The sequence below is a fragment of the Rhinolophus sinicus genome, chromosome 8, assembly GCF_057876585.1.
Source record: "Rhinolophus sinicus isolate RSI-liver-muscle chromosome 8, RSI-T2T, whole genome shotgun sequence".
Taxonomy (NCBI): Eukaryota; Metazoa; Chordata; class Mammalia; order Chiroptera; family Rhinolophidae; genus Rhinolophus; species Rhinolophus sinicus.
The window spans coordinates 26652087-26674475 of record NC_142508.1 but is presented as its reverse complement, the minus strand read 5'-3'; the positions used below and the strand labels follow the sequence as shown (position 1 = coordinate 26674475).

General features: G+C 38.5%; 1 protein-coding gene across 1 annotated transcript in view; it reads left to right on the top strand.

Moving 5' to 3' along the window:
- Positions 1 to 22175, top strand: part of TES (testin LIM domain protein) — a 43471-nt gene extending 21296 nt beyond the window's left edge. Inside the window, exons 2-7 of the mRNA XM_019743229.3 lie at positions 889 to 974; positions 12558 to 12810; positions 13676 to 14008; positions 14897 to 15112; positions 15518 to 15676; positions 20913 to 22175. Coding sequence (XP_019598788.3) covers positions 889 to 974; positions 12558 to 12810; positions 13676 to 14008; positions 14897 to 15112; positions 15518 to 15676; positions 20913 to 21101 — 1236 coding nt within the window. The 3' untranslated portion in view covers positions 21102 to 22175. The remainder of the gene's footprint in view (positions 1 to 888; positions 975 to 12557; positions 12811 to 13675; positions 14009 to 14896; positions 15113 to 15517; positions 15677 to 20912) is intronic.
- The last annotated feature ends 214 nt before the right edge of the window (positions 22176 to 22389 follow it).

Here is a 22389-nt window from a genome sequence, read left to right as displayed (position 1 = left end):
GGGCTTGCCGAGGTGCTGATGCAAAGCCCGCTGATGTTATCAGTAGTTGAGCAAACAAGCTTACATTGCCTCCCTGTGTCCTGCCCTCGTGTTCACACCTCCCCGCCTGCCCCCACGCTTATCAGCTAGTTCCTGAGAATTATTTAATATGGTAAAGAAAAAAAAAGTGCTATAATGAGGGCACTGGTAAGCCCCCACCCCCACCCCAGGCATAAGAGCACAGGCCTTGGAGTCAGACAGACCTGCACTCAAATCTCTTCTCTTTCATTTGTTAACATCTTGATCTTAAGCAAGTTCCATAACCTCTCTGAATTTCAGTTGTCATCTCTAAAATGGAAAATAATATTCTACTTTATAAGCATTTTATGAGATTCTGTAAGATTTCCGTGAGATAAGTGCTTACCCCAATTCTTTTGTTGTTGCTGTCATTATATTATAATATAAAATAATATTTTATTCTAATACCTAAAATCTTTCATACATTCCTGGTTTGCTGCAAAATACGTCATTTGGGGCCAGGCTTGCTTTCTGAGCTCCCTGTACCTGTTCTGTACAGGGCATGTAGTGGCCAAAGGTAATCAATTCTAGACTTTTTGCAAATTCTGATATTGTGGTCTTCTATGTAGTTGTATTCTGATGCTTTTCTTTTCGTGAAAAAAGCAGTAAGAATACAAAGTATGTTATGTATGTACTTGGAGCCACCATATACATAGCTGGGTGTCACCATTGACTAAACAATGTGAGACTCATAAAAGATTTGTTTGAAAGTTTTATCAACAGGAGTGGGAAGTGGAATTAAAAGTGCAATTTATTGAATTTTTCAGATTTTTAAAAAATGTAATAATAAATCCACATTGTTTTTTTGTTTGTTTGTTTGTTTTTTAACAGATGGGCCTAGGTCATGAGCAAGGATTTGGAGCCCCCTGTTTAAAATGCAAAGAAAAATGCGAAGGATTTGAGCTTCACTTTTGGAGGTAACATCTGGAAAACTGCAGCACGTTAGGGATTTCTGCTCTTTGGCAATGCGCCCCAGACAGTGGGGATCACTTACAAGTTCTCGCGCCTGGGTGCTAAGCGGCAGCTCTGTTATATTCTCTTCTAAGAAATAAATAAAAAATAAAGTTTTTCTTTCTTCCTGTCATTAAGTTTTACCTAATTGGGCCGTAGTTACTGTATTTAGAGTTGTTTGATTTATCCATTGTCCTTTCGATTTCCTAGGAGTCTAGAATACTGAATATGTCTCTTTTCTGAGTAACAGATAAGTTTGTGGTAATTTCCCTGGACTGTTTATTAATTTAATTACTAGTATTTTCTTAAAAATTGTTAACTTTGCACATCTTGTCTGCACATTTGCAATAAATAACAAATGTGGATGGTGAATTGAGCATTTGGGTCCAGAGTGCCAGGAAATGGACTTGAATCAGGGTCTCTTCAAAATTTTCAGCAGTAAATTTTCCGCTGAAAAACTTAGAAGCACTTGAATTTTGAATAATAATGATGAAATAACTATTCATCGCCAGTGTCTTGATTTGAATCAAGTGTCTGTGTATGTGGAGGACAAATGTTTGTGGATCGAAGATGTGAACTTTGTATAGATCTTACTTGCATGATTTTTTTTTAATGTCTTCCCCGCCCCCCTCCTTCCCTACCCTCGCTGTACTCTGGTTCAAGCCGTTGTTTCTCAGTCTAGTTGTGTAGGACACAGCTCCCTGGCCCATGTTGGTATTATGAGCCTTGCGCTCCCTCCGGCTGGGGCAGTCGGTCGCCAGTCATCGGTCGGCCGCTCACAGCAGCTCACAGCAGCTCTTGCTGGTTGCCGGCCACTCATGCTGGCTGCCGACCAGTCACGGCAGCACACGGCAGCCCAAGGCAACACACCACAGCCCACTGCAACACACCGCAGCTCACGCTGACCTCTGGCTGTTCCCGGCAGCCCAGCTCCAGGGAGAGCCGTTGTTCACAATCTTAGCTGTAGAGGGCCCATGTGGGAATCAAACGAGCGACCTCAGAGTTAGGAGCAGGCGCTCAAACCACAAGCCACCGGGCCGGCCCATCATGATTTTTTTAAAGTAATATTGTATATCATATAAGCCTACAATAGGTATTAAAGCATGTTCTTATGAAAAACATGTTCTTATAAATGTTGCTCATCAGTGGTTGTCAAGACCATAATGGCAGTTCGTTCATAAGTCTGTTCAAAGCGAGAATCAGCAAGTTAGTGTTAGACAGAAAAAATAAAGGTAAGCAGTTCTACATTATTATGCTGGCAGCTGCCTGTTAGAATGAGCTCACTTGAGAACCACTTCTGTACTGCCCATTTCCATAGGGTACTCTCTAGAATAAAGTCTCATCAACTATTGGGGCTGCGTACAGCATGCTAAAGGAGAATGTAAAAAAATAAAATTTGTGATGTGAGCCTCTTATAAAAGTTAGCTTATTTAGTAAGATTTAGGAAACAAAGATAGTTGTTCTAAATAGTGAAGGCAGTGTAATCCTCAGCCCTCTCAGAAATGATGATAGAGTTCTTTATTTGTAGGGACCTAATGTTTCCAGGAGTTTTTTAATTACATGACTTTTATAGCTCTTTCTTGTGCTGCCTTTTCAAGGGACATAGCAGTTAGGCGAAGTGTCTGCCATGTTTTAAAAAAGTAAAGGCACTAGACACTCTAAATAGTTTTCGTAGATTAGAATGTTTTAGCTCCTAAGATGCACACTCCTCTCTACTGGTCTCATGGGCTATGTGGAGAGCTGCACTGCCCTCTGCTGGGCCCAGTTCTTACTTTACAATCCTAAAATAGTCTTTTTAGTTCGGCTATACAAATGCCAAAACTGCTATGAGATTTTTAAAGCTCATGCCTAAGTGATAGCCTCTGTTCTCTAAAGCAGAAGGTTAGTTAATAGTAATTTTTGGTTGCTCTATTTCTATTGCAGGTCACTATAATCTGACATTTTGAGATAAAAATAGGTCAGATAAGAGTAGATCTCTGTGGCATGAAAATCACTTAAAAAATTTTTTTTCCACAGAGTCATTTACTTGCCTGAGTGTGGTCTGAGAATCTGTTAAGAGCCGTGAGAGCCTATGAAATCAATGAAAGGGCTTTGGAATGACCTCCAATCTAGCTTGGGTCCATCCACATGGCATTACTTAGTAGTTCTGTCTTCTGCCAACAGGACTCCAGACACATTTTTCTCAGAATTCTTGATAATTCCCTGACTTTTCCACCAACAATGGAAGGCTTGGAGGGCAGGTGCCTGGGACCTCTGGATGAGCCATTTTTCAGTAGTCTTTGCAGTCAAACATTCTAGGCTGGTGGTCCCAAAGTGTAACAAAGATTCCAGGTTAGCCTACCCGGGACCTGCCCAGTGACCTCTTCCTCCATCTTCTCGGTGCCTCCGACTTCTGGGACCCTTACAACTTCATGAGGCACAATGTGAAAGAGCTAAATTATTTTCCACTTCTTACTGATCTGTCCTTGTACACAGCCCCAGAAACGGTCCTTTGTACTTCCCAGCGGCGTAACCGTTCAGTGCTATCCCAGGAGACGTGATCATGGAGGCACAGCCGTGGCCTCGTCTGGCCTCAGCTTGCTTTTCCAGTCTCCTGTCCCACTTTCCTTCCAAGCCCCTTGTGCTCTAGCTGCCGGCCACTGGCTGCTCCCTGTAATTTCTGCACCTTGTTGCGTGTTTCCTTTGCCTGGAAAGGCCCTCCGTCTCACCCCCAGGAATCAGTCCTTCCATCCTTCACGACTCAGCTCCAACACTGCCTCTGACAAGTCCTGCTTCTCCCTGGCCTTAGTCTACTCAGGCTTCTCTGACAAAATACAACAGACCGTGTGGCTTACAACACAGAATTGATTGTCTTCCTTCTGGAGGCTAGAAGTCCAAGACCAGGGTGCCAGCAGGGTTGGGTTCTGGGAGGAGCCTCTTCCTGGTTTGTAGACCTTCTTGCTATGTCCTCACATGGCATTTCCTCAGTAGGCACTCGGAAGGACATCCCTCTCCCTCTTGTTATCAAGACACCAGTCCTGTTAGATTAAGACCCCACCCTTATGACCTCATAACTTGAATTGCTTCCTAAAGGTTCTGTCTCCAGATACAGCCACATTGGGGGTTAGGGTTTCAGCATAAAAATGTTGGGGTGGGGGATACAGTGTGGTCCACAATACCCTCTTCCCCTGCTTTCACACACCCCCAAAGTAAAATAAGGGCTGATTTTTTCCCCCCCTTGGCACTTTGTACACTTGTAGGAAGCCAGGAAGTAAATACTCAGACCTGACTATTCATCACTCAGCCCTTCCATTGCTGGGACAAGGTAGCCCACTGCTGCAGGCATAGGCCACAGCCTCCTAGGGCACAGCACAGGGAAATGAAGGGTGTTGCTTGGATCTAGAGAGTGAATGGACGAGATCCAGCAGGCATCACCGCCTGTTCAAGGTGTGTCACAACAGTGGTGAAAGCTAAAAATGATGTCTTAGTTTATGGAAGTTTAGAGGGGAACTTGGAACTTAGCTAGCCACACTTCATTTTGCAGATCAAAGATCTGTAAAACCCAAGGAAGTTAAAATGACTTGTTTGAGCTTATGAGTTATTAATAAGAAATACCATTTATGAGCATTCCTATGTGTTGCACACCATAAGCACTTGTAATAGTTTTTTATTGCTGCATAACGAATTACTACAAATTTAGCAGCTTACAAGTTCTGACAATTAGGTTCACGAACTCATCCTAGAAAAAGTGCTACATATGTCATTGCTGAATATCACTATGGTCACTTTCGAAGTACTCCCTTTGGGAAGCTATGTACTGATGCCAGCACCTAATCCACCTTTCAAAGCAGTTTTGGAACTCTTTTACTGGAATGGCCATCAGAGCTGTTGTTGTATTACCCTTGATGTCCTGAATGTCATCAAAATGTCTTTCTTTCGATATTTCCTTTCTCTTCGGGTAAAGAATGAAGTCACTGGGGGGGCCAGATTAGGTGAGTAGGGAGGGTTTTCCAGTACAGTTATTTGTTTACTGGCTAAAACCCCCCTCACAGACAGTGCCGTGTGAGCTGGTGCATTGTTGTGATGCAAGAGCCATGAATTGTTGGCGAAAGGGTCAGGTGTTCTAACTTTCACACAGCCTTTTTAGCACTTTCAAATAATAAACTTGGTTAACTGTCCAATTGGTACAAATTCATAATGAATGGTTAAGTGGAAGTTTAACCATTTTATATATGAGAAATTAGGGACTTGGGAAAGTTAGATAACTTACCGAAGGCATGGGTGAAGGATGGCATACCTGGAATTTAGACCCAGAGGTTGCCAGAACCTTCCTCACCACCATCACCCTCCTACCCGGCAGAGCAGAACCCATGCTTACACTTTCATGAGCAGTGAACTGCAGACGGTAGCAGGCTGTCTCCCTAAGTGGTACTTTTGTGACATGGGCATCCTTGTGGACAGTGGGGTCCTGTAACTATGAGCTCCCTTTCTCAGTGCACCAGTGATTATAAGACTAGAGAGAATAAAAGATGGGGATGCCCGACACATACTAAATAAGACCTACTACTTTTTAGGGACACTTTCAAGTAATATTTAGAGATAACAAATATTTATGAAACACAAGACATAAACCCAAAATTTTAAGAAGTTTATAGCCAGTTATTTCATGTTGAAAGCATAGTAGTAGCATGGGAACCACAGGTCATTTATCATATACATAAAAGAATTATTCTTCTGTCTTAGTTTGATAAAGCCTTCCAATAAAATAGTTGCATTTTACAAGAAAAGTGTTACGTGAATATAGCATACATCTGTGCAGAGAATTTCTGATTGGTTTAGAGCTGACTGAAAGTAAAAATTCCACACCATAAATGGATTAATGCCTGTGTTGAATTCTATAACAGAGGCCCACACTTCAGTCCATATATGTGTATCCTTGTTATAAAAGGGCAGCTTCCAACCCTCTTAAAATTATGGTCTGTAGCCGTGCCATGACCATGCCTTAAATCACTGTGAATGCTGGCAGCGGGTCAGAGCACTCCAGCTGCTACTACTTGCCTTGTAAAAATAATAATTTTTACAAATAGGGATACAAAAAGTCATTTCTCTTTTGGGAGGATGAGGGATAGTTTCTTGACTGCCTTCAGCTTGAAACTAAATCTGTATTTTTCTGAGGCAATGCTTCTGGTACGTTTTAGTACTGTCTTGGGATTAACACAAGAATTCTGAAGTTGTAATGTAAAATTGTGAGTATATAGTTTTAATTAATTCGTGATGCACGTTAGCCTTTGTATGTGTATGTATTAACATGGAAACTTTTTTGTACGATGCACGTTTTTAGTCTAAATCTGAGAGCTTCCCAGTCTACTAGTCTACCTTCCCCTCTTTTAAAGTCATAAGAAAAAAGCTGTTTTAAACTAAATTCTTAATCCCCCTCCTTCTTCTTTTTCCCACATGATTTTTACTAACATTCCATGGCGAGGAGGATTTAGATTTCCCAAGTGTGCTTAAGTGTGAGAATTGATTTATGTACTCCTGAAAAACTGCTATCAAGTTGCTATAATTCAAATGAATTTAATAAACATAGACTATTTAGATCTACATATATCATCAAAAATTATTTATGAATCATCGGAGGAAGGACACTACACCAACCTTACAAACATAGCCCCTAGCATATGCCCTGTTTTTGTTTTCATTTCACATAAAACCACTTTTATAAAGTCCTTAATTTTCTTAAGAAGGATGGAATCTGGGTTATAGACTGAAACGTGATAAAAGTCCCATTCATTCTCATGAGTTCTTTTGGATACCAAGATAACAGTATCCTTTTCTTCCCCAATTTCTCAATAGGTTTTCTTTTTAATAAGTTTATCAGGTCAATTCCAAATGACTTTAAAAGCTCTTAAGAGATTATTTCTAAAAGTAAAATTTACCAATTTAAATATGAGAGATTCAAATATAAAACAGTGTTGAAAAGGATCTAAAACAATTTTTGAACTAGATTAGAAGTGAACACCACAGATTTCCACAATAGCTAGCTCTTGGCGCCTGGCCCAGACTTTATAGGTTTCTTTCTTTAGTAGTGGTTTGTAGTTTTCTCTTTTTGTTGTACAAATGGAGCTCCAATGCAAGGGGTCTGGAAGGTATGTCGTCATTGCAGCTGTCAGTGATGACAACTCTAGCTGAAAGAACCATTCTCCCTTTCTTGAGTCACATTCCTGCCAAGTGCTCTTTGATAGCAGGTCACCGTGTTGGAGTGAGGATGCAGACAAGGCTTATAATATGTTTGTGATTTGAAAGCTGTAATGAATCAATCATAGGTTTCAACACTCAGAAAACTGACAGTCGAGCGCAGTATGACTTCTTTGGCTACTTCTATTGGTGTGTTGTTTTAACCTGTTTTTTTTTACTTGCTTAATAAGGATGTGTTGGGTGGGTGAAGGGGGGTGGGTAGAGAAAACAGATTTCCTCAGAATGTGAATCTTCCAAGAATAGCCAAGACAAATAATAAGAACAAGTATAGAGATAGCTCTTATATCATTGGTTAATAAACCTTCCTATATACTGGAGTGCCAAAAAAATGCGTGACTTGTATTCATCTTTTCTTATCGGTATATATTGAGTATTACAACTAATACAGTTTTTTTCCTTTCTTAAAATGTGTATATATTTTTTTGGCACCCTCTGTATAACACTTTCATAATAAATATCTTATTTAACTACACTATAGGTTGTCATCATAGCTCGTGCTTTAGAAGCCAGCAGTCTTTATTTCACTTACTCTTTTACTATTTATCTTTCAAATTCTAAAAATCTGACTCCCATTATTTTGTGGTGTACATGTTGTACTGGCAGCACTATATAATGACCCTTTCCAAGGAAGTCTAGCATCCATCACATAGCCTTGTAACATTATTACTTCCTTCTGTAGTCAATCGCTTTGTTAATTATTGGGGAGCAGAGCCATAGAAACATCTCTTTATATTAAGAACTAAACCTCCACCCCACCTGTTTCCCCTCAGGAAGGTATGATTTCAAACTTGATCCGAAAGCAGTGTGATAGTTTTATGACTAATTATATTGTTTTCATTAACCAAAGACCAAGAATGGAGAGAACATACTGTAGTAGAATAATATGCTCCTTTCCACTAGATGGGAGTGTGAGATAACCAGATAGGAGTCTTTTATAGCGAAACCAGAATATGCAAACTCTTTAGCAAATTATTACCAAATAAAGATTTCTGACCAGTGTGTGTACAAGGAAAGTGGTTTGCCCCCCCACCCCTCATGTTGGTGCCTCTCTGACTCCCTGTCTCTCTCTTTCTAGAACTGTACAAGTCATCTAATATTTTCAGTTTGCAAAACTGACGTTAAGCAAACTAAGAACACAAAAATCTATAATTATTTAATAATTATTTGGCAAAGATATTTATTTAAGAGTTTTCAGGTGTTTGTTTCTTCTAACTTTCTATCATAGAGAAATCAATTATTTTATATTAATTTTAAATCCAGAAAACTTATTAAACTCTTATTGATGCTAACACATTGCATTTTTATATGATTAGTCATAGCATCTGTGAATAACAACAGCTTAGTTTCTTTCTTCCTGATGTCGCCTCATAACTTCTGTTTCTTTGATTTTTCTCTAATGTTCTGATTAGTACCCACAGGACAATATGAATCAAATGGTGGGAGCAAGGCTGCTTTCTTGCTTCACATCATAAAATGAACGTGCTGAGTATAATATATGCTGAGTGTTTGTGGGGTTTTTCACAGAAACCCTTTGTAAAATTCTTTCTAGTTCCCTTCTATACTGTGTTTCCCCGAAAATAAGACCTAACCGGACAATCAGCTCTAATGCGTCTTTTGGAGCAAAAATTAATATAAGACCTGGTCTTATTTTACTATAATATAAGATCAGGTATAATATAATATAATATAATATAATATAATATAATATAATATAATATAATATAATATAATATAATATAATATAATATATAATAATATAATACCGGGTCTTATATAATGTAAGACCGGGTTTTATATTAATTTTTGCTCCAAATGACGCATTAGAGCTGATTGTCCGGCTAGGTGTTATTTTCGGGGAAACACGATAGCGAAAATCAATAAGTAAAATATAATCAGAAAAGATGTTGAAATGCGTTGAATGCTTTTTCTGCATCTCATGAGAAGCAGACATTTACTTTATTAGTTTCTGCTATTATTTTTAATCTCCTTCCTTGTATTTTGTTTATTTTGCATTTTTCCAAACTTCTTGAATACTTAGTTTATTAATCTTTTTTCTTCTAATTTGAGCATTTAAGCTATGAATTTCCTCCTAAGCATCCCTTTAGATGTGTTCTGCAAGTTTCAGAAGTTTCTTTTCTTTTTTCTTAAAATATTTTTTGTTTGAAGTTCTATTGTGAATGTTTTTTTCAACATTGAATTTTTTCTTTTTCTTTTAAGAAGTACTTTCTAGTTGCTTTTTTGTTGTTGATTGTTAACATAATTGCCTTCTGTTTAGATAATGTTGTTGATGCTCAGTCTTTGGGCATTTCTTGAGACTTACTCTGTAGAATCATATGTGTTCAGTTTTTACAAGTGTTTCAGATTCTCATAAAAAGAATGTGTGTTCTGCAGACACTGGCTGTGGTATTTTTTAATGTGTGTGTTAGAGCAAACTTATTACTTATGTTATTAAAAGCTTTATTTCTAAATTTTTTAGTGTCACTATAATAATGGGTTTGTCTGTTTCTCATAGTTCTGTTATTTTTGCTTATATATTTTGAAATTAGGTTATTAGGCTATATTATTCCATTTAGAATGGTTACATCATAGAGGTGTTTTTTAAACTTTTGTCACTATGTAGTGACTTTATTTAATATTTAGTAAAGGAAAAAGCATTAAAGTCCAATCTGTATGATATTAATATAGGTGTTTAGCTTACTTTTGCTGGTATTTGCCTGTATTAACTTTTTGCATCTTTATGCATTCATCCTTTCTGTGTGTTAAATTTTGAACGTCTTTTATAAATAACATATAGTTGGATTTTGTTGTATTATTCAGTGAAAGCCTTTGGCTTTTAACTGGAGAACTGAGTCCATTTATTGTGATTATAGATATACGAGTATTTGGATTATATCAACCATCTTAATTGTGTGTTCTACCTTTCCTAATTTCCTGTTTCTTTTTTCTCCTCTTATTGCATTCTGTTTGACTAATTGCATTTTATATATTTATTCCGTTTTCTCTCTATTAGTTTAGAAATTACATACACTGTTTCTCCCTTTAGTTATGCAGATATTTTTAACATGCATACTTAACATCTACGGTCAATCTATATCTTTAATATCATATTTTTTAACGTGTGTGTTAAAAATGTAAGGATATTAGACAATGTAAGGATATTAGAATGTTTTTATTTTTAAACTTCCAGATTCTCCCCTCTGATTTATATGCTGTCATTGCCTTGGATTTTTGGTTTGTTTTTAATACCAATCTCTCTACTTCCGGTTTCCTCTGTCACCTTTTCCACCTTCTGCTCCTCTGCCAGACTCCTGCCTGAGTCCTCACCTTTTCCTTCTACTCTTCTCCCAGAAGTGAAGGTGATCTGTTCAACTCCATATGCCTCTGTATCATTCCCTCACACTCGAGCTTATATTTCCTACCAGGCTACAATTTTTGACACTACATCTATATATTCTACATTCTACTTGAGATCGTTACCTTGTCTCATAGGCATTTCAGACTTATCAATAGTTCAGTTTTGGAGACCTTTCATCAACCTTTTCCCCACTTACTTCAGATCTGTTCTTTTGTATTTACTATCTTAATAAATTACACTCCTACCAACTTACTCATCCCAGAAAGGTGGGTCCGTTTTATGGTATTATTTTTTGACAAACTGGGCCTCCCGTTTACTATCACTAATCCAAATCAACCACAAAATTTACTCAGTTTTACATTCAAGGAGATCTTAAAGCTCTTCTTTTCATCTCCACTGTCAAACCACTCTAGTGCAAGCTCTGACACACCTTAATGTGGGCCACAGCAATAACCATCCAGGATGGAAACTCATTACACTTGTGAAGTAGCAGTGGAATCTCTGGGACTTAGAGTCATTCCATTGCAAACTAGATGCACCATTGACATGTTGACCCGTCTCCCTCCTTCCAATTGTGTCTATCCCTCATCCTCTCTCCACGTGGCAGGTATTACGGGTTTTGAAAATGACATAGCTTATTGTGCCTCCTTATTGCTCTTAGAATGAAGGCGAAATTCCTTATGTGTTCTACAAGGCCCTGCATAAACCTCCTGGCTGCCTCCCATCTTGTCACTGCCCCATTTCTTACTTCAGTAAGTCATACCAGCCTTCTCTGATCATGGAACCTAAAGGAACAATCTCTTTCCTAATTCAGGACCACCACAGGTACTCTTTCTACCCAGAACATTTGGAGGCTTTCCTTCTCCTTTCTTTCCCCTTCACAAATGTACACACACACATACCCCATCCACACCTATATTTTCCACATCCTTCAGATCTCATCCTAAATGTCACTTTCTTTTGGAGTAATAGTCTTAAGGAGCCCTTTCCTCATCAGTTCCAAGGTCAAAATTATACCCTCTGGAGGTATCCTGTACTTTTCTTTCTTGTCACAAATGCAATTATAGGGTGTGTGTGTGTATGTGTCTGTGTATGTTTGTGTGCATGTGTGCACATGCGCACGCGTGTGCTTGTTTACTGTCTGTCTCCATCTCCCCATCAGATGGTAAGTTCTAGTATGTCAGAGACTGGACCTATTTTTTTCACCATTATGTCTTAATATCAAATACATTGCTTGGCACATGGACACTCATATGTTGCATGAATGAATGAGTGATTATGTGCCAGATCAGATTGGGAGAGGGGACGGTGTCCATCAGAGACTTTCATTTATCTGTCCTTTTATACATAATAGAGCACATGGTAGGTGATCAGGAAGTTTGAAGAAATGAGAGAAGGGGGAAGGGAAGGGAAAGAGAAAGGAGAAAGGAAATGGCAAATGAGGAAGGAGCAGAAAAGATATTGGAAAGGGGACAGAAAAAGTAAACCTAAATCTAGAATTACAGTCCTTGATGAGAAAAGTTGTATCAATCTCCCTCTCATTACAAAAAACAAACTGAAACAAACAAAAAAACTTGAGTAATGGCTATGACATATGATCATGGAATAAAATATGAAACCTCTTACTTTGATTTTTTTGGATAATTTTGTTTTATTTATTTGTTTATGTATTTATTTATTTGAAAGAATGAGGAACACCAGTTGGGATTACCCTCAGAATGCCCCCTTGAGCATGCATTTTTTAATCAAAATCTTTTTCAAAGTCTTATAAAGGTACATTTTTATGTTTCTTTGCTCAAATTTATAGATAGCTACTTAGTATTCCCCCCAAAAAAGATTTGCCTTTGCATACCATTAAATGGAATGTGTGTAAAAGTATTTTATGAATTATAAGTGTATGTACATAATTATTTTTGATTAGGTATAATTAATCGTTGCCTGCTTTTCTCCAAAATTACAGAAAAATATGTCGTAACTGCAAGTGTGGCCAAGAAGAACATGATGTCTTATTGAGCAATGAAGAGGATCGAAAAGTGGGGAAACTTTTTGAAGACACCAAGTATACGACTCTGATTGCAAAGCTAAAATCAGATGGAATTCCCATGTATAAACGCAATGTTATGATATTGACCAATCCGGTTGCTGCCAAGAAGAATGTCTCGATCAATACGGTTACCTATGAGTGGGCTCCTCCTGTCCAGAATCAGGCATTGGTAAGTAATAAGGGGGACGGAAGTCTCCTTCGGAAAGTTCCTGGGCTGCTTATTTGGGGCACTTCCTTCATTGACCGTATCCACCTTAAGTCTGTTGTTTTCCTGGGGTTCTTATTATTTTGACTTTCAACTCCTATTACAGTCTTTTCAAAGTAAGATTACATATCTCCTAGAATTTTTCAGACTACCAAATATGTTAACCTTTTTGAGGGAATGGTCTGAAATTCTTAATAATTAGATTAAAAACAGATGTTTTATACAAATCTAGTGACTCTTCTAGCTTACTCTTGAGAAAATTTCTCTTAAGATGGTAAATAATACCAAAGGAGTAAAATTTCTGTCATTGTTTAGAACTCAAAAAATGTCCAACACTATTTCTTTTACTATGTCTTTACATTTACTATGTAAGGCATTTTTGTGTCAAGCTCCTATTTTAACAACTAGATGAGACGTGGAAGTCTTTTAAGGTTAGTTAAATTATTAAAATGAATCTTGTGATGATATTTTTATAATGAAAATGCTGTTGATCCATAAATCATTCTAAACATGCTGCCTAAAAATATGTTCTTTTCCAATTGTACACTTACATATATTTAGCACAAATAAACATTAGTAACCAAAATCTTTTACAAATTGGAAAGAAAAAAACTAGTTTCATGAATAAAAGTGTCCATTTTTACTGAACTTAATCTATTTAGTGTACCATTTTTGAGCAAGTGTACCATTTGTTAACATTTAGATATTTAGATGAGGAAGACCCTTTGTTAGTAATAGATAAAACCGAGGGCTTTGATAGGTCACTTGCTTCGGGCCTGTGCCGGCTGATGCCGCGCCTCGGGTTAACGCTGGTCCCCTTGTGGTTCAGGCCCGGCACTACATGCAGATGCTGCCCAAGGAGAAGCAGCCGGTGGCCGGCTCGGAGGGGGCGCAGTACCGGAAGAAGCAGCTGGCAAAGCAGCTTCCCGCACACGACCAGGACCCGTCCAAGTGCCATGAGCTGTCTCCCAAAGAGGTGAAGGAGATGGAGCAGTTTGTGAAGAAATATAAGAGCGAGGCTCTGGGAGTAGGAGACGTCAAACTTCCCCGTGAAATGGACGCTCAAGGCCCCACCAGGATGGACAGCCCTGGAGGGGACCGCAGCACGGCGGCCGCGGTGGGGGCCATGGATGGCAAGTCGGCCGAGCACAGAACTCAGTATGTGAGTAGAGCAGCCGCACCGTTGGCCCAACTGGTGGATTCTATAGGTTCCTTTTCCCTTTCTTTGAACCTTTTTTGGGGGCTGTTCCTCTGTTTCCAAAAGGGAGTAGGTGAGGGAAATAAACGGTCAGTTTAGGCAGATTTTAGAGAATCATCATGTTTAAAACCTCTGCTTAAGGCCAAGTTTTCTGATAGCTTTTTGCCAAGTATAATTGTGAGTTTTACATATACATTAATAGTTAGCATCAGTGTATCATTCTGGAATACAACATACTAATCTAGAATCTGTTTCTAAACATAATTTTGGTGTCAATTGTTTGTCTCTTCCCATAAATAAGAATAATGTATGCTTAGATGAATTCAGTTTTGCTTGTGAGACTGTGCCTAAAATTCAAACTCAAATTTATGTGCATATATGTTCAATCATATTTTTTAAATCTCCTGGAGAGGGAAATTCGAGTCTTTTTTTATACCTTGAAGAAAATAGATGAACAAAAAAACAAGAATTAAACTTAATATCTTTCTCAAAGATCCAATTAGCACATCAACCAATAAGGCTTAGTCTTATAAAAAGAATTTTTTTTAGAGTATTAATAAACTCTACAGTAATCAGTTTTTAGCCACCCACTTAAAATTTAGCTTTTTTCTGTAAATGGTTTTAATTCAGGAAACAAGACTCTGTTACACATAGGGTGCAAGAATTAGGTTTGAACCACCTGGAAGATTCTGTTTCACAGGAAGTACCAACACCTTAATTGTCTACATGGACAAACTACTAATTTTAGTAGAAATGATTTTTGTTGATAAATTTTCCATATTTCTCCTAAAGCTGATGATGAGAAACGCCAGTCTTATGATGACCAGATTGTTTGCATGGTTTCCCTTTCAGTCCTGCTACTGCTGCAAACTGAGTATGAAGGAAGGTGACCCGGCCATCTATGCTGAAAGGGCCGGCTACGATAAACTGTGGCACCCGGCTTGTTTCGTCTGCAGTACCTGCCAGGAACTCCTGGTCGACATGATTTATTTCTGGAAGAATGGGAAGCTGTACTGTGGCAGACACTACTGTGACAGCGAGAAACCCCGATGTGCTGGCTGTGATGAGGTCTGTTCTCTGGGGCCACCTGCACGCAGGCTCAGCTCTGTACCCACATGCGGCCCCCTTACCATTCTCAGGAGATCTTAGCGAGATGGCAGCATGAATTAACCAAGCAGCAATTGCTGTATTTACATCCAAAGGAGTTAAATGAAAAAACTTAATTTCAGTCTTTCTGAGTGTTGTGTTAATTGTGTTGACTAATGAAAGATTGTGCAGAAACATAAAAGACAGATTTTGACAAAACCAAATAGTAACCTAAGTTCAAACTTTAGGTTATTTTCAAACTTCAACCCAAGAAAGTAAGTTGATACACTTGTAGATCTAAATCCCTTATTGTCTAAAGAACCTAGCTTTGTTAATTGTAGCAAAAAGCAAAATCCATGCTTCCTTTTATTTTTATCCTCTTCCCAGCTGATATTCAGCAATGAGTATACCCAGGCAGAAAACCAAAACTGGCACCTGAAACACTTCTGCTGCTTTGACTGTGACAACATCCTAGCTGGGGAAATATACGTGATGGTGGACGACAAGCCCGTGTGCAAGCCCTGCTATGTGAAGAATCACGCTGTGGTGAGATGCGTTCTGATGCGGTTGCCTCCGTCTGCATTATGACGGACTTTGTACCTCCATTTAAGTTCTTACAAGTGAGAAACAGCAAGCACTGCTCTCAAGTAGGAAACCATAGGGTGTTATTATAAAGTCCAGATACTTCAAAAGCAGTACATGCACTGACTGGGCCCCCTCCAGATTTCTTACCTGTGCAGTTTGCAGTCTAGAGTACAAATGCTGCATGATAATCAGATCCCCACTAAAAAAGTGCCTTAATGAGAATGAGATTGATTGATTCTCATCATACAGATCAGATTCCATTTAAATAAGGTTCCCAGGGGCTGTTGACATTCTTTAGCTCTATGTTAGTGTTTATGGTTTCTGCTCGTGTTACTCAACCACCCAGTAAGGCTTTGTTTGTGCTGCTTAGAGACTGTGCCTATTTTCAAAAACACATACTGAATTGATCTAGCATAACAAAACTTGACCTGCAAATTTTGGTTTGGATTTGCTAAATCTTAACGATTTACTATTTACCATTGAGTTGAACTGAATAAATCTAAATGATTTATTTGCATGGACCAAACACTTAAATATTTAATGTGAGAGTATATATTTTTTCTTGGCTCTACCGTTTACACAGAGCTGCTATTGCGTGATGGCCAAGAGAGATAATTTAAATAAAGGTAAATTTTAAAAACTAACCATATATACTAAGTATTTATATGCAGGAAAATACATATTAGTTAAAGATCCCCCTTAGCTATGAAGTAGAGGAGACTCCTGGCTAAGGAATAATATTTATATAGCTTTAGGAGTACGATGCTATGAAAATAAGGTAACAGTTTTTGGTGTCAATGCCAATATTCGACCCTTTGACCCTTACTCATTGTCTCCACATATAATCAGTCATTTTCTGTCAACTCTGCCTCATCAGTAGATCTCAAATCCTCATAGTTACAGCTACTCTACTTCAGGCCTTTATGTTTCATTATTTGGATTATTGCAGTGGCCTCACATTTGGTCTTTCCACTTCCATTCTTGATCTTGTTCAAAGCCACCTTCTATAATGCTGGAAGATACTCTTTCTAAAATGCAAATCTGATCCTTCAGCTTTTGCTGAATAGATCCTGACCCTTCTTGCCTGTCTAGACGCTTCTACTAGTTATCCAACCCAAATCACATATCTGCACAGCAAGTTACCAGTGTTTTCTAGTTTCTACACTGTTCTTTGTCTTCTGCTTGCACTTACTCCTTTGTCTGATACACCCTCCTATTCCCGTTTGACCTGACGATGCTGCCACATTCCTCCAGACTCAGTTCAGGCTTAACATTTTTCAGAACACCCTTCCTGATTCCCTACCCTAAGCTCCACACTTTTCTCTCTGGCTAGGCTGGAGGCTTGTCTGTGTCCTTGGGGCCCAAGTGTGTAATTGTTAATAGCACTCATCTGTCTTCTCCACGAGAGTGTAAGCAGCTGAGGATAGAGCTTGCCTTTTATTTCCATCTCCTCAATGTCTGCACCTAAGGAATGTCTTGTGTTCTGATAGTTCTCATTTGTTTGTGGTCCACATGAGCTCTCCTTATATTTGGGAAAAGATGCTGAATCACTATGTTGCCTGACACATAATTTAGCCAAAAAAATACTTCTCTGAATTTGTTGCAACAGTTTCTCTGCAGAAGAGGGTTGTCATGATGTGTATTTACTGTAGGGTGTGTGACCTTGGTCTCAAGGGCTAGAGTGTAAACTCCACTAGGGCAGGGATTTTTGTCTGCCTTGCTTTCTGTTCTATTTCCAACACTACAACAAAAGAATAGGTACTCGATAAGTACTTATTTATAAAATACTTTATTTTATAAGGCTTTAAATAGATGAAGCTTTTTAAAAAACCTTTACATTGTTTCTATATTGATTGTATCTAATTAACAAAGAGGATTATAACCACAGGTGTGATTTTTACGAAAAGAGAATCTCTGAATTATTTAGCTTTATAATATGGCATGCTTTGTTTTAAAGGTTTACTTTTGTTTAAGACATAGTATTGCCCTTTGCTTCATATCAAAATAAACATATCTATCCCCTAAACAAACTCCAGCCGATGGCAAAGAAAGCTACCCATGCAATATGCTAAAATTTTGAAGATTATCTAGTTGAGGGCACTGATCTCCTTAGATCTTTTAAATTTTTTTAAAGGAGGGACATACAAATTATTTTTAACCTGAAACCAAGAACTCTGCTCAAAACAGAGCTTTTCTGAGGAATAAAGTAACCTGGAAGGAGGAGGATAATGGGAAATGCACTGAGTGTTTCTCTGCACTGCCTCTGAATTCCAGTCTGAAGTGGCCACCCCCGGAATTCGCATCTTCAGGATTTCACAGGATCTGCTGCCAGAGAGCTCATTATAGCAAGTGGCATTAGCTATTTCACATTACTTATCCAAGTAAAAGAAGTAGGAGGGCTTGAAGGAAATAAGAACTCTGAGGTATCTGAGGTTTAAGAACGTGGGAGGTAGCTCATCATCCCCTAAAGGGTTTTGTAGTCCTCAGGCCCTCAGGGAGGCCTGGGGAGCTGCAGATTTATAAGAATTAGGGATCATAAGGCTTTACCCAGGATTATATGTCAGAACTTGGGATGAATGGTAATCAAATAGTAATAAAACTAAATTTTATGAAACTGCAAAGCCTAAATTCCGATACTATGCAGTCTGCCCATTAGTTATTTTTTCATTAATTTTATGTATAGTTGAATAATAGTTATCTCTTTTATAAATTGCAAATGAAAATGTGTGTTTTAAAAGATTATAAAAAGAACCACAAATCTTATTACAGGGCTGAGATAAAAAAGGTAAATCATGGTCTAAAAGCAAAGGAATAAAAAATGGAGTGTGAAGTGCTTCAGTTTACACAAGCAAGTTTAAAAATATTGAAAAATTAATATATAGAAAACTACAAAGGAGAACATTCTAAATGAATTAGGAAGCTATAAAAAAATGAATATACAAAAGCAAGTGTTTGCATGGTACAGCTACCCATTAGGAGCATGCCTGTTATTAGAACACTCACTTTTGCCAGATTCAGGAATAGTGTATTGCTATACGTACAAAGAGAATATCTCCCTTGTTTCTCAGGGAAGACTGCATTGATATAATGTGTGAGTTAAGCAGCTACAATATCTCTAATTAGAAGCCATGCATCTCTTAAAAATTAGGAAACTAAATTGCAGGCCTGAAATGGATATTTGTAACAAGGCCTCACTTCACGCCAAAACCAGTCTACCCACTGAGTAGCAGCTGCATATTGAGGTCTTTTCAAATACGGGGGCTTAGGCTAACTAACTCTCCTCAACCCACCCACCCATCATCTTTCAGTAAGTCCTGACAATCACATGAAGAGACCAAGAGTGCTAAGTTTAGTCACTTTCATGCAGGACAATCTGGTTGGTTTCTTCACTTGCTATAAAATACTGAAAACAAAAACTTGAGATAGTCACATTCACTCAGAACACGTATAAACAAGAAGGCATATGGACTGTAGTGTTTTGCAGGTCTCAATTGGGTAATTTCGCTTTCTGCTATGAGGGTTATTCAGTTATTTTCTTCACAGACATATACAGCTAAAGAAGAAAATGATGTGTGTTTGTGGGTGTGGATGTGTCTATGTCATATATGTTTATATATAACATGCATATACACTGAATGGTGTAGGGAATGTAATTATTATTATTGTCCCAATATTAGATGATATGTATTTTTTAACTAATGACAGAACAGAAGCCAATTAACTACAAATTGTATTTTACAAATTATATTTTCAGTGCGAACTAATTATTCTCTTTGTCAGTGTTTTTAATTGAATCTTTAATTACTTTGAACATCACTTTCATTTACTACTGTCTACGAATTAGTGGTGTTAATAATCTCATGTGTCATAGGTAACTGATAAAATTACTGCAAAGCTTTAATGAGTGAGGAAAAGTCTATTTTTTATACTATTTTTTTAGAGCAGTTTTAGGTTTACAGAGAAATTGAAAAGAAGATAGAGATTTCCCATTCGCCCCCTCCCCCACACGGCGTAGCCTCCCCCTTTATCATTGTCACTCATCGGAGTGGGGCATTTATTACCAAGGATGAAGTGACATTGACACATCAATCTCCCAAAGTCCATAGTTCACCTAAGGGTTCACTCTTGGTCTTGTGCATTCCATGGTTTTGGACAGTGTATAGAACGGAAATTTTTTTTTTTTTTTTAATTTATTGGGGTGACAATTGTTAGTGAAATTACATAGATTTCAGGTGTACAATCCTGTATTACATCATCTATAAATCCCATTGTGTGTTCACCACCCAGAGTCAGTTCTCCTTCCATCACCATATATTTGATAGAATGGAAAATTTTACACACACACACACACACACACACACACACACACACACACCATTATACTATCGTACGGAGAAGTTTCACTGCCCTAGAAGTTCTCTGTGCTCTGCCTATTCCTCTCTCCCACCTTCTGCCACCCGCCCCACCCCTGGCAACCACTGATCTTTGTATCATCTCCATAGTTTTGCCTTTTCCAGAATGTCATAGTTGGAATTGTACAGTATGCAGCCTTTTCATTTGGGCTTCTTTCACTTAGTAATTTGCATTTAAGGTTCCTCCATGACTTTTCATGCCTTGATGGCTCATTTCTTTTTAGCGGTGAATAATAATATTCCATCGTCTGGATGGACCACAGCTTGTTTATCCATTCACCAAGGAGGGACATCTGTGCTTCCAATTTAGCAGTTATGAATAAAGCTGCTGTAACCATCCAGGTGCAGGATTTTGAGTAGACTGAAGTTGTCAACTCCTATCTTCAATACCAAAGAACATGATTCTTGGATTGTGTGATACGAGTCTGTTTTCTTTTATAAGAAACCACCCAACTGCCCTCCAAACTGGGTGCACCATCTGCGTCCCCACCGGCCATGGGCGAGAGTTCCTGGGGCTCCACGTCCTCCCCAGCATTTGGAGTTGTAGGAAAATCATGACCTTTTTTTTTTTTTATAATTCCTAGTGTGTAATCTAACCGAATACGCTGGAACCAGATGCACGGCTTTGGAACTCACCATCGAGACTCTGCCTTGACTACAATACCTCGGGATATCAGTCACCTGATGATTCCCTTGGTGCTCAGCACAGACCCCCATTAATGGTTGTGGGATGAGGAGATTGACTAGAAGGTCACTCATTCTCTTCTTACCTGTGCCCTTCCCAGGTGTGTCAAGGGTGCCACAATGCCATCGACCCTGAAGTGCAGCGGGTGACCTATAACGGTTTCAGCTGGCACGCGGCCGCCGAGTGCTTCCTGTGCTCCTGCTGCAGCAAGTGCCTCCTGGGGCAGAAGTTCATGCCGGTGGAGGGGATGGTCTTCTGCTCCGTGGAGTGTAAGAAGATGATGTCCTAGGGGGAAGCCCCGGCCGAGCGGAGCCAGGCCAGGCCCCGCACTCTGATTCGCTACTGTAACATGCAATTTGGAAAAATAAATAGAAGAAACTATATGGGAACCAGAAGATTTTGTTAAGTATCTTTCTTTCCTGTTTTTCCTTACCCATTTTTTTTCATCTCCACACTTAAAACCTGCTTTAAGCATTTGATTTTAAAAGCGGTAAACAATTTTATCTCTCCTTAGCTTTCCAGATGTAAAATCTTTGACTTGGAAGCTTGGGTTTAATTAATCTTTATGTCCTCATCCCCCTTCTGCCAAATAGTACATATCAACATTTACAGTGTAGTGTGCTGAATGAGAAGATGAGCATTTCTGGTTCTGTATATCCTCGCTTCCCTCTAGTGTGAAACGCAAAGGAAATGAAACATACCCTTACGCCAAGGCTGGACACTTACTGCCTCATCTTAGGCGCTGAACTCTGTAGTGACATGCAGTGAATTCTTCTGACAGGGAACTAGACTCAGCATCGTATGGACAGCTGCTATCATTTTAATTCCTAGGCCCTCGCTCTTTCCTAATTTAGGCAGAGGTGGCTTTATTGCATTTCTCTTTTTGTCTTCATTTACCCTTCCTCTCATAAACGTATTCTCTTTGTAAGCTGGTGACCTCCATCTGTGGCCTTGGACATTTTATTGTCACATGTGGTATCCACACTTTTTACTTCTATAGATGACTTTTGGCTTGGATATAAAAGCCAAGCCATTCATTGATACAATGTTTTCAATCCAAAGAACATATATACTTTTTATACCCAAGAAACTATAACTTGTACTGATTGCACTTGCCTGACGTGGTGTGGGTAGATTTTATTTTTGCATGGTTTTTATTCTTTTCTAATGGATACTGTCCCGTGATGCTTCTAAGCCTGTTCATGGGTTTATCAAATGCCTTCTTCACCTGTATACTTCCATCCTTAGGTATTCCTAATGTTTACTTTCCCCTATATACTTCCATACACTATGCACTATGAAAATTAAATGTAATGACTGATATGTATATTATTCAAAATAAAATCTCACTTTAATAATTGTACCTTTGTTCTTCATCTTTTTTGAGAGCAAAAAAAATATCCTTCTGCAATTAAGCACTTGTTACAGCAGGGGGCGCTGGTTCCAAGGATTAAAAATTACCCAAACTGAAATAAGGGCTGCTTCTGACAAGACAGAACAGAAACGAGGCTTTTCGTTTTGATAAAAGGATGAGTTTTATGAAACTTTAAATAAAGGCATTTAAGTTGTTCATTTTC